The 13,188-nt window shown below is 49.6% G+C and overlaps 1 protein-coding gene across 1 annotated transcript in view; it reads left to right on the top strand.

Moving 5' to 3' along the window:
- Nucleotides 1–13,188, top strand: part of DNAH1 (dynein axonemal heavy chain 1) — a 1,256,292-nt gene that overhangs the window by 89,680 nt on the left and 1,153,424 nt on the right. The window contains exons 3-4 of the mRNA XM_085624793.1: nt 12,513–12,585; nt 12,676–12,850. Of these exons, the coding sequence (XP_085480919.1) occupies nt 12,513–12,585; nt 12,676–12,850 (248 nt within the window). The remainder of the gene's footprint in view (nt 1–12,512; nt 12,586–12,675; nt 12,851–13,188) is intronic.

Here is a 13,188-nt window from a genome sequence, read left to right as displayed (position 1 = left end):
CACCTCCGGTGGCCTATCCGTCCTACGGGGTGGGGACGCCGAGGCAGGCTCCTCCTGTCCTCGGTTCTTCCCTTGACTGGCAGCTGGCTGGGCCTTTGTTCCAGGCTCCAGCCGAAATGAACTCCCTCTTCGGGTAGTCGCGGACCTTGTGCTAATACAGGCCCAGTCAGGTGTACCCAGCATCTCGGTGTGAGTCCGGTATTCCACCTCCTTCCAAGCGTTGTGCTCCATGTCATTCCCCAGCAGACAATCGACTGGCACGGCAGGGCTTACGGCAACTCGAAGTGAACCTGCAACCCCCCCCCATTCAAAGGGAACCTCGGCCACTGGATAGTGGCCTGTTCTGCCGTCAGCCATCGCGGCTGGGTGGAGTACATCGGGAATTACCTGCTCTGGAGACACCAGTTGGCTACGCACCATAGTCATACTGGCTCCTGTGTCTCTCAGAGCCTCCCCTCTTTGTCCGTTGATGGTGACCCATTGCCCATACTTTGCGGTATTTGCGGGCACCTGGATCTTAGGAACCATCTCCCGTTCTCCCAGGGACACTAAAGTGACACCCGCCCACTCCCTTCCCTTAGTTAAGGGCATCTCCTCCCCGAGCACTACACTAGCTACTCCGGGGATCTTTCCTCCAATGGGAGGGGGTGGTCGTTTCAAGCACTTCGGATCTCCTTTATAGTGTCCAACGCCACCGCACTCATAGCAATGGACAACCCTTGGCTGCTGACTCTGGCCAGGATTAGGGTTTCTGGGTGGGTTAGCCTTAGGGGTGAATCCTGTTCCCTTCCCTTGGAAGTTATTTTGGGGGCCTTTGGAGAACTCCTTTTTCTTTTCCCCTCCCTCTTTCTTCTGGGGGGCGCCCTGTCCGGCCTTTTGAGTATCCCCTCCAGTCCCCCTTGTGGACACCCGGGTACTAGCCCAAATGTCCGCCTCCTCAGCAAGCTTCCGGGGACTGGTCAGCTTGCTATCCACCAGGTGTTGCCGCAGTTCAGGGAAACATTTCTCGAGCAGGTGTTCCTTCAGTACTAGGTCAAACAACCCCTCGTAGTTCCTCACTTCACTGCCCTGAATCCAACCTTCAAGTGCCTTCTTTGCATAGTCCAGGAAGTCCACCCAATTCTGTGTGCCCAGTTTGTGACTACCCCTGAACTTCTGTCTGTACTTTTCAGGTGTTAGTCCAAACTTTCTGATGAGCGCCAGTTTCATGGTGGGGTAGTGGGTCTGCTCATCCTCCTCGAGGGCCAATAAAGCATCCCTACCAGCTGGAGGCATGTACTTGTACAATCCCCCTCCCCAGTACTTCTCTGGAACCCCATGGGCCCTCAACGAGACCTCATAGGCCGCTAGCCACTTGGCGATATCGTCGCCCACCCCATAGCTAGCTACTATGTCCTTTGGCAGGTATGGTTTAGGTTCCCTGGTGATCTCTTGGGTTTGGCTGCCACCATTAGGAACAGGTTGTGCCCCGATTCTCAAGATCTGAAGATCTATTTCTTTCAGTCGTAATTCATGGGCCATCCTCTGCTCCTCCTTCTCCTTCTCCAGCCTTGCTAAGTCCCATGTGAGCTGTCTTTTCTCCCTCCGGTCTGTTAACTCCACTTCAGACAAGCCACCGCTAGAGGCACTGCTGCCCTTCCTAGAAATGGTTCTGGGCCCTGCTGACAGGTTCCCACCTCAGGTTGGTACATCTCAGCCCCCTCGGGGTCAGGCTCTCCATCCCTGTCTTCCTCCTCAGCCTTGCTTTCTCGGCGTGCCTCCCCCCAAGCCCTTAAGCTGGTTTGGAGTGCACCCTTCTTTGCTCCTGGGGGACAGTACACCCCCTCCCGCTGGCAAAACTCCCTGAGTTGGGCCACCGTGTACGTTTCTAGATTTTCTAGTACAAACTCCATCTTGCCCACTCAGGTTAGAGGACAGGTTTTTGTGCAGTAACTATGCAGGGGGGTACCTTTAATAATACCTCCTCCCACCACCAGAGTAAATTTGAAAAAAAACCAAAAACCCACAATTAGGAAGGCCGCTCTTGAGAAAACTCCCGGTGTAGGCCTATGGACTACCCACAGTTATTGTTGAGTATGCGTAGGCACAGCTCTATCCCACCACTGAACACCAATTTATGTTGGAAAACCACTCCCACACTAGAAGGGGTGGTGGTGGTCTTCCGGACACACTGTGGTAGCTTGGCTCGAGTGGTCAGGAATCAGGCTCCGTGCTAAGCATACAACATACCCAAACAATAACCATGCGTGCATCCGTTCCAAAAACGACTCTACACCGTAAAAATTATGAAAATAACTTTCTTTATCTGCTTTTTCTCTTAGTTGCTGATTGGAGAAAATAAATAACAATCACAATATACAAGCTTTTTAGAAAGTGCAGGACAAATAAATACTGGCTTACTGATTCAATAAATAGGGGTGATCATAAATACTGAAGGCATAAATAAAAGTGCAATACAGCCAGGCAATTAATTATTCTGAGGCAATAAATACTGTAACCAATAAATATTGTGCATCAATAAACACTGTGGACCAATAAATACAGTGGAACAATAAATAGGTTAAATACAATAAATACAGTGCCCCTAATAAATACTTAAAAGCTGACAGTGACACTCATGGATTCAGATCACTTTTGAATTCCTAAGGGCTGATTTGGCCCAGGCACAGCTTGTGGGGATGTGGAAGGCTTGGGGGTGTCTACTCCCTGGCTTGGTCAAGGCTGAGGCCTAAACTGAGGTAGATAAAGGGGGGAAATACCAGAGACCTGGCTCTCTCTCTCCACACAACTTCTCTAGATTAGTCCCAGTTCACCCCTGGCACAGTCAGGTTGGTTCCAGCACCTCCCTAGCCCCTTAGAGCAGTCTCTCAGGTCTCCACAGGGCCTTAGGCGCCCTCTACTCCACTTACTGCCCTTTTCCTGATGCTCCGACGCCGCTGGAGTCGGGTCGATGCCGTGAGGCGGTTCCAGCTCGATGTCGGCGGCCTCGGCCCAATGTCAGTTCTTTGACGACGCCGGCGGCGGCTCCGGTCTCGACGTCAGCGGCCTCGGTTCGATCTCGGCCTCCGATTCGATGGCGTCGGGCAGTCTTACTCGATGTCGACTTCGGGCGGCTCCGGTCCGATGGCGACCTCGGCTTCGATGACGTCGGCCGGCCTTGCCTCGATGTCGACTTCCGGCGGCTCCGGAGTGCGATCCTCACTCCCGACCTCCGGTGCTCCTCACAGGTTTCCGGCGACTCCGGAGTGCGACCTCCACTCCCGACCTCCGGCACGATTCTCACAGGTTCCGGCGACTCCGGAGTGCGATCCTCACTCCCGACCTCCGTTACCCTTCACCTCGGTCTCCGACGACTCCGGAGGGCGGACTTCACTCCTCCGATGACGCCGCTCACTCGACCTCAGGTGACTTCCTCCTCGACCTCTGGTATTCCTCACGACCTCTGACGGCGCCCTCTCTCGACCTCTGGCGGCTCCGGGTACGACGTCTGTTTTTCCAGTCAGCGCCGCTTCTCCACCTCGGGCTCCAGGTCTTAGGCTACTCGACGTCGGACTTCAGGGAAACCAGCTTCCAGGTCAGGATCTTGCTGTTCTCTTGTTTCTAAGGCCTGTTCCTGCTGTCCAGGTCCTCAGGATGGTTTTTCTGACTTCTTCCCACACAGGGCTCTAGGCTGGGCTCCGTCAGTAGGGACTAGTATCAAGGGTGGGTTTATGGACCCCACTCCAGGCACAAGTTTCCACCCCTGCTGCTTCACTCCTTCCTCCTTCCCGTTTGTGCTGCTCACTCTTCACCAGTCAGGTGCCAACTGCCAGCTCCAACTGCCAACTCTCTGTCTTAGCTTCCCAACATTCTAAACCGCCTTCAACTGTCACAGGGTTCTGGAAGGTGCTAGCAGGTTCCAGTGGATGCTGGTGATGTCACAGGTGGCCACCATTTTGTGCTCCAGGCCCTCAGACAGAAGTTTCAGGGGTAGGTAAAATGGCTCCCTGAATCTGCAGCAACACGAAAAAGTCTGGTGGTTCCCAAAAAGGAAAAATTCAAATAGGGTTTGAGGCAAAAGTGGGACAAAATAAATAATGATGAGGAGGGACCACCCAAAGGGCTGACAGGTCTAACACCCACCCATCCTACTCTCCTTGCCATTTTAAACTCCCTAAATAGGACATCAGTTAGGCCGGATTTAGATCCGAGCCAACAAAGGGCCTTATTGTGTAAGGACTCCCAAGATTCAGTTGAGTTGGAGGTTAGTTGTGGTACATTTGACAATATTATTGTATAAGGTGTGGCTTCTGGTGGTAAATTTAAGGTCACCTCCTCTCCGTTTACACTGTCCCTTTCCCTAAAAATAGTGCACGAATTGGGCATCTTTTTAGAGTCACTGGGTGCTATTTGGGCTGGCACTTTATTATGATTTAAATTAAGAGTGATCTTAAAGCCAACACTTCCCCCTGGGACTGATTGTGAGATGTCTGCCAAGAGGGGGGTAGCTATCCTTCCATCATCTAGTGTGCTCACTGGGCGATTATGCAGTATGTTATTTAGGCCTACACCCTGTACTTTACTCAGCAGGTCCTCGATGCCCGATGTCATGGCCAACAACTTCTCTAGGGGAACCAAGGCTGAGCTTTGATGGTCAGAAGCATTGCCGAGGCCCTGGCCCTCCCTCAACGCCTGGGGGTACACAGGGGGGAAAAACAACTCTAAACGTCCGGACAAGTTAGTCAATGCGCCATCCAGATGCTCTAGACTACCATCCAATAGAGCAAAGTTTTTGTCTATGGATTCCTTAATCGGTTCAAGGACAGTGTCCAAGGCGGCAATGGTGGCAGTTTTATCCTCCAAGGGGGGTGGCTGCATTAACAAAGAGCCGTCCGTAGTCTGTGTGCCTATGTAACCGTGCCTCACCACAGAATTACACTGAGGCTTACGCTGAGGCCCCTTTTGTTGTTTTTGTTTTAGTGGGCCCGCCCCCTTCTTGCAGTTCATAGATGCCTTCTTCTTAACCCCTGTGCCCTCTGTGGGTAGGTGAGAAGTCTGGGTCCTAAAGGCTATACCAGGACCGTTAGAGGTATCCATATGTGGTGCTATCAGATCATCAAATGCGGGTGCCGGGTTATCCAGGGCGGCCAGTGCTGCCCCCGAATAGAGTGGTGATGAGCAAGTTTGAATTAGAGTTTGATTTTGGGGAATGCCAGCCAGATTGTGTGTTCCTAGTGAGGATCGCCTCGGAAAAAATGAAGGGTCTAGAGACAGCCGCCTCTCTGTTAGTTCTATTTCGCGGCAGAGCAGTGATTCTGCCCTCATTATAAAGGCATCCAAGGTCCCCTTGGCCCCCTTGCTCTTAATCGCTGTGGGATTGCTCATTTTTAAGTTGTCAATGTAAGTCGCTCTGCCACAATAATAAGTACCAGTCACACTGCACACTGAACGTGGAGGCAGAAAGTAAAGTCAGAAGACAGTACATGAGACTGTACCTCCTACCGCCCCATTTCCTTAATCAATGCTGAAGCTAAAATATTAGCAAAGGTCCTTGCGATACGGCTTACCCCACATCTCACAACTCTAGTTCACCCGGACCAGTCGGGGTTTATGCCTAGTAGAAACACGGCACTAAATCTGAGGCGGTTACACGGAGTGATGGCCCGTGTACCTTATCTTCAGGAGCCAGCAGTTATCCTGTCCCTGGACGCCCGTATGGCGTTCGATATGGTGGAATGGCGATTCCTGTTTGCGGTCGTGACACACTTGGGGTTCGGCCCCAAATTCTGTGCATGGGTGGGCCTCCTCTACACAAAGCCACTGGCCCACGTGACAGCTAATGGGAATATATCAAATGACTTCCCACTGTCCCGGGGCACGCGCCAGGGCTGCCCGCTGTCACCATTATTGTTTGCGCTGGTGTTGGAACCTTTGGCGGCATGGATCAGGTGGGAGCCCATGAAGTGTGGCCTGCGCTGGACAGCAGACTGGGAGGATCACATATCGCTGTATGCGGATGACGTACTGCTTTATTTGTCGTCACCCAGACGATCCTTCCTGGCACTCCTTAATATATGTAATCAGTTTGGTCGTGCGTCGGGCTACACTATCAATTGGTCCAAATCAGTCCTCTTTCTGCTCCGGGGTTCACCGCCGCTGCTTCCAAAGGACTGTCCACTGCGGATCTCGGTGGACGCGTTCCGTTATTTGGGCATTTACATTACGGCGACGGCCGAATTCTTTCAAAAAAATCTCAGGCCTCCCCTGGAACGTTTAAAAAGAGATGCCGCCCATTGGAGGACGCTCCCCCTAACACTATTGGGGAAGGCAGCGCTTTTTAAGATGATGGCGCTGCCTCGGTTTCTATATGCACTCGAAAATACACCATACTCCGTGCCAACCACCTATTTTAAACACATTGCGGCTCAGGTCTCTGGGCTACTGTGGGGGAACAAGCCTGCGTGCATTGCACAGCGCAAACTCACCAAAGGGTGGTACGATGGGGTCATCGCACTGCCGGACATACAATTGTATTACTGGGCGGCGCACTTGAAAGTCATCAATCAATGGGTTCATGCTCCACAGACGAATCCCGCTTATATGGCAGATAGACATGGGCTCGGGGAGGGAGGTATGATGTCCGCGCTCTATAACAAGAAACACACGCCGGCACTACTCGGACCCACGGGGCAGACGGTCAGCATATGGCATGAAGCGCATGCTAAAATGGGATGGACTGGAAAGATAACACAGCTTACCCCTCTGTGGGTAACGCAGCGGCTAGGTGGCTTGAGACACTGCAAGGGCTTTGACAAGTGGGACGCAATTGGAATATCAACGGTGGGCGATATGTGGCACAAGGGAGGAATCGCCACGTTTGAGCACCTCCGGGCGCAATATGACCTGGCGCTCTCTGAAAGCTTCAGATACTTGCAGATCAGACATGCGCTGCATGCGGCCCTACCACCCGGCACTAAGGTCCCTGAGGCCACCCCCCTAGAGGATAGGCTGTTGACAGAATGCATGTATAAGCGGGCCACCTCTTTTACATACCGAAAGTTAATGAACAATTTACCAGACCCCCACGTGGCACTCAGGGGAAAATGGTCCCAAGATGTCCGTGAATTTGACGACTCTGAATGGCCTGAGGCACTGGCCTCACCGCGGGAGGTGGGGATAACGTCAAGACTTAAATTGGTGCAACTTAAAACTTTGCACAGAACTTACTACACCAGATATCTCCTTCACACAATAGGGTCGGCACCACACCCGTACGGCCTGAGGCACTGTGGGGAGGAAGGTACCTTTTTTCATACTCTGTGGGAATGTCCCAAAATAACGGAATATAGGGTGCAAGTGATGAGGACCATATCACAGACGGTGGAGGTGTCGTTGGCTCCCGAACCCAGGAAATGTATACTAAATGTGTGGGAGCCGAATGATCTTACACGCCCAGCACAGGAATGGGAAACAATGGGGATAATGGTGGCGAAGCGCAACATTGCGCAAAAATGGGGTGCGAGAGAGACACCGTCGCTTGCCGCCTGGTGTGGAGATCTTGATGTTGCCATGGTGGCCAAAAAAACAGTGTTTATCAACCGTGGCTGCCCGAGGAAATGGAACAAGATATGGGGGCCCTGGAATAAATACAGGGGATACATTTGTGAACCTCCAGACATAAGAGCGGAGGGGGACTCAGATACTGAAAACGACGAGGAACTGGAATTGTAATGGGGGGAGGGTTGTCTTTTGTCGGGGCATTTGTGAAGCTCGAGCGCCAAGTGACACAACATCCAACATGAAAAATGTAATGCCTAGAAATATATGGATAATGTACCTAATTTGTTTGTGCCTTAAATGCAAATATAATAAAAAGTTTACTAAAAAAAAAAAAGAAGACAGTACATGGAGATCGGCTAAGGATTGCGGGGGGCCTGTTGTTAGAGGGGGCGAACCCCAGCCTCCTCCGGGCTCCTACGGCCGTGGAGGGGCCCGCCCTTGGCCCGGGCTTTGCCCGCGTGCGTCCCACAGTGCGGGAGGCCAGCAGAGCTCTTAACGTGCCTCCAGGCGTGGGCGGTAGAGTCACGCCTCTGCGGTGGTGCCTCTGGGAGATGTAGTCTCCGGTCAGGAGGATGGCAAACAGAGCTGAATAGGGCAAGTGATGGCCGTTCCCCTCACGGCGAAGGAATGTACAAGTAAGCGCGTCCCGCAGAGTGGGAGGCCAGCAGCGCTCTTAACGCGCCTCCAGGAATGGGCGGTAGCGTCACGGCCAGCGCCGCGGCGGTGGTGCCTCTGGGAGATGTAATCTCCGCTCAGGAGGATGGCAAACAGAACAGAACAGGGCAAGCGATGGCCGTTCCCCTCACGACAATGGAATGTACAATTAAGCCGGTCTAATGGGTTGTGAACGTCCAGGCCTGCACCTCCCCAGAAACAGTAAGCTATGTGTCATTTTCTCTAACCGCATGGCAATTCAGATCTCTCATCTAACTTTTAGGTTGGCCTCCTTTCCGCCCTTTCCTGTGCATACCTGCTGCCTCCTCTGTTGTGGCCCGTCGGTGCTGCACCCTGTACCCTGTACCGCCTCCCTCTGTCCGGCTTCACACACAGCTCTCCCGAAGCTACCGAGAGGCACGGTGGGATGTGGGGTACAAAACGTCGGTAACACTGACAGCAGGGTACACTGCAGGACACAGGAGACTGAAAACATTGGAGAACAAATATGGCTCCATTGCAGTTTGGGAACGCTTCTCTTCACCGTCCTTGCTCTGGGTGTGGGAAGTACTCTTCAAGCAGGAGGAATATCAGAGCTAGTACTCAACTGCTAGCAGTGAGAGAACAATTCTCTTCTGTGCCAATTTAAAATGTGAATTATACTTTTTCCAAGCAATGGCTGAAGGGTGCCCTCCCACCAGTGGCCCAAAGGATTGATCCAACGTTCTTCTGTATGCTTTTGGGGGTTGATGACATGAGCTGTGGCACCCAGCTTAAGCTGTGTGTAGAAAGACTGATAATTACTTGAAGGTGTAAAATGAACACATTTCTGTGAAGTACTTCCACCCAAAACTGCAGATGTTCGGAAACTTGCTATAGCGTTTTAAAATATCCACTTTGTTGGGATACACAAGAGTGATTAACAGGTCAAGTCCCAATAAACTTGAGGGCCCTTTCCTACTTGGAAGCAAAAGGCCATATTTACTAAGGTTAATTTGGTTGTAAACCTAGATGTACGACTAAATGTACCTTTTTATTCCTGACAGGAATTCACAAAGGGATTTCTGGCAGGATTAAGCCCATTTATGTGTCACAAATGTGGAGTTCTCCTTACCTATAAATCCCAGTCAAGGGATGGGAAACTGGGCATTGCAAGATATAGTTAGAATTGGAAGTTTGTGAACACCAACAGTCATGGCTGGTGTTGCCATTCACAAATTCTTCTCGTTCCTTTTTCCATGCTGAAAAGGGTTGGATTTTTATTCTAGCCAAGGGCTGACATAAACCAATTCTGAGGGTGGGAAGTGATATAGGTGTAAGCTGAAACGCGTTGCTGGTGCAGTCAGTAATATCTTTATACTGCAATTTCCAAGGTGTCCTTGCTTTTTCTGAGAACGTCAGGAATTGTGTGCTGTATGTTGCAGGGTTTCCGATACCCTGTGTGAGGACCGCCCCAGGGGATTCTATTTTGCCTTTGTGGAGTTTTCCGCTGTGGATAACTCTGTATTGTGAGAATAGGATTCCTCTGGGAGTGTCACACTACCTTCCTAGGGATATGCATGGAAACCTCCACCTTTCGCAGTTTCTGTGCATATCCCTGGAAATGTTTGTGAATCGCTAAAAGTAGTGAATCTTCACTTGAACATGGGTGCAGATCTGCAAATCTAGATTTTCTCCTTTCTTTGTGAATATGGACCACAGTGATTAGTGACACCTTGTTTGGATAGCAACAATGATAGCCCATTGGCTAAGGGCCAGTATCCAAAAAATAAGAAGTATCTGCTCTGAGTCTGGCCTCTTCACTGAGAACAGCAAGATGATTTGGGGGACAGCAGCTGAAATCTCAGTATGAATTACCAGGGGGTAGAAATTCAGAAATTGGCATGGAAACATGTCCTTGGAATAACTTGGAAACTTGGTACAGTATATCCACGGGGGAGGGGGAAATAGCGGTGATCATATATTCTGATGTTGGAGGAGTACTTATCTAGGACACCTCTCTAAAGAAAGCATTTTTCTTATGAACATTTTAAAGTATTCCGCCTGTATAACAATACGTCTTGATTTTGGTCTCCAAGATCACCAAGCAGTAGGGGCTGGAGCATTCATCAGGCTGTGCAACAAGTTGCGTACCTCCAGAGAAGGAAACCTTCAGGCCCTTTTGTGGCAGGAAATCTCAGCCGGTCAGTTTGGTAGATCATACCGTTGTTATCTACAAGACTCTCTAAAACTCCTGGACACAAAAGAAATCTGGAGCTCCAATCCATCGCAGCAGGCACTTAAAATCCACATCAAAAGAAACGTCCGCCTCTGGTCTTTCCACTCGGATAGAGCCCAACTGGCACAACGTAAGCACGCCTGGACAATCGTATCAGGGTTTAAGCCAGGGATCATGGCACCCTATTTGTCATGTACCTATTCAGTGTTGTGGAAAAAACGATTTTTGGCCCTCAGAATGGGTGAATGGCCATTCCTGTATCATTTGCCAAGTTGGCGCCGCCAAATACCAACATAATGTGCAGGGGGTGCGGGAGTAGCAAGGAAAAAATTGAGCGTATGGTATATCTTTGTCCTGCACTCCTTGAGGACCGAAAGATCTTGCTAAAGAGCGAATGGAACAAACTTGGCATTCGCACGTGTTGACAAGCTATCCTTGCATCGATGAACCTGGATAATCCATTGCTTAACCCGTTCCCTGCTCATGACGGAACCACTCCGTCATGAGCCACGGGCGCAGTGCGCTCATGACGGAGTGGTTCCGTCATGCTGCGGCCGTTGGCGGCTGCTCCGCCCACGCGGCACTGATTCCCCGCCTGTGCGGGCGATCAATGCAAGTGGGCGGAGTCATGACGGAACCACGCCGGCATGAGCACAGCTCGCCCGTGACTCATGACGGTGTGGTTCCGTCATGAGCATGGCAGCACCGTGCTCACCCCGCACCCCCCCAGCGCCGCGGCGGAATTCGTGCCGCGGCGAAGGGGTTAATATTCGGTTCACCAAGTTCGCTAAAAGAACAGCAAGAAGATTTATAAACAGTGATAGCCAGCAAGTCATCAACTGTTAATAATAAAAGAGAGGATCAAGTCCAACGTTGTTTTGTAGATTTACTCATTCCTCCGTACCACTGAATAGCAGTTGATTACGACTTTTTGTGCACAGATTATTTTGCTTTCTTGTGCGTCCCTGGAACCTTTAAATTATTGTATGCAGGGATTTTACCATATAAATGGAATTGCACTATCAGTGGTATTAGTCATTAACTCTTAAATGACTAATGTCTTGCCCTGTGGCCTCAGCAGATGCTAAATTAGAACGGACAACCACGGTTATTAACTGTTTCTTAATCGCTTCTTAAAAAGTTGTCTAGATGAAGTTAATATTTTATTATTATGAACAAATATAGACTTCCAGGTCTTTTAATTATTTATTGATGAACATTACTTTTCCTATTCGTTGTGATGGTACAAATGGACTAAATGGATGCATTTGGGTGGATTCTTAAAAAACTAAGAGGAAATAATGGAAGCGAAAACTTAGACTTGGATAACGCCTGTCTTTTGTACTATGTGTAAATATTTTAGCAATTATTTGATATACTTTTTTTTATTAGTGATGCATGTTCACCGTTGTAATGATCTTTATTAATCAAACAATAAAGTATTCCCTACTTCCCTCCAGTGGTTCTTACAACCCGATCTCTGACGGATATAGTGCTCCGCCTGACCACAACTGTCCATGGATTTTCTGGGTGAGGGAATAATGGTGGCGATTTTACCAGTTGGTAAAATTGCAGGAGGATTGGCCAGGACAGGTGGCCATAAACAAAGCCAGCCCACGTCTGACCCCCTGCGACAGCACAGAGGAAGCATGAAGTGCTCCGTCCTGTGTGGCACCAGCCTCCTCCTCGACTTCATGCCCTTTCCACATCCCTCCTTCAGCCCTCCGCAGTGCAAAGATCTCTGTGGCAATGGGGATTCTGCATCGAATTAGACCTAGTAATTCCAGGTCTACATATAATTCGAAATTCCAGGGACAAAAACGTGGAATATCCAGATGTAGGGATATTAGCTGGAAACGTATCCTCTGACCACCTCACACTTGAATCCAGTACACGTGTAACCCGGGCCTAATGAGCGGCATATGTGACATCATGCGGACAAGAAACATATTCAAAATAATGTTCTAGAAGAGTGTAACTTCTTCCTGGAACCTATAATAATTTTGTTTAAAAAATCAGTTTGCTTAATTTGTTACAAAACAAGAAATGTTTCCAGCTGAGATGTCCAAATGCCTGCAGAATTATGAGTCTTTTCTTTTAGAATGTAAATGCTGGGCCGAAGGTGCAGCAGGAGTTAATCTGGAAGGCGGAAAAAGAGCAACATACACCAAAAGGTAAAGTGATCTTGCATACCCAGCCTTTTTGCTACATCTAGTCTTGATTAATGAAGTACTCATATGTTACCACTGGTGCTTATTTTGCAGTCACAACTTTCCAGGCTCCACAAGACTTGCAGCCATATCTGGATAAACAGGTTTTTGGACCAACCACAGAAGTGAAGCAGAAGTCAGATTTCCCTGGTCAAGCCTATAATCCTAAAGTTCAGCTTCCCTATGAGGTGGTTCCAGGGCAGAGCCCTCGAAAAGTAGAGATTGACAGGTAACCACTGAGTGTCAGGAATAGATGTAGTTAGGCTGGAGAAGGCTTGAGCCTGGATCGATACTTATACCTGTTTGGTTTTAATTCCACATTCAATGTGTAGGAAAGCCAAAGCCTTGCTAAATGTCTCTTTAACTTGTGATCTGATCGGTCCAGAAGATAGTCAGTGAAGTGCTTGATTTACTGTTTTACTTCATGAATGTTTCTTATATTTTAAGTGCATCTGTTGCATGTTTAAACTGTGAAGTGGACATTAATTTGGCTATAGCAGGGTGCTTGCTATTGTGCCTAATCTATGTCTTCATATGAATTCTATCTCTAAATGTCTGACTTGCCTC

The sequence above is a fragment of the Triturus cristatus genome, chromosome 9, assembly GCF_964204655.1.
Source record: "Triturus cristatus chromosome 9, aTriCri1.1, whole genome shotgun sequence".
In the NCBI taxonomy this organism is placed as follows: Eukaryota; Metazoa; Chordata; class Amphibia; order Caudata; family Salamandridae; genus Triturus; species Triturus cristatus.
Note: the sequence above shows the minus strand (reverse complement) of the source record. Positions and strands in the feature narration are given on the sequence as shown.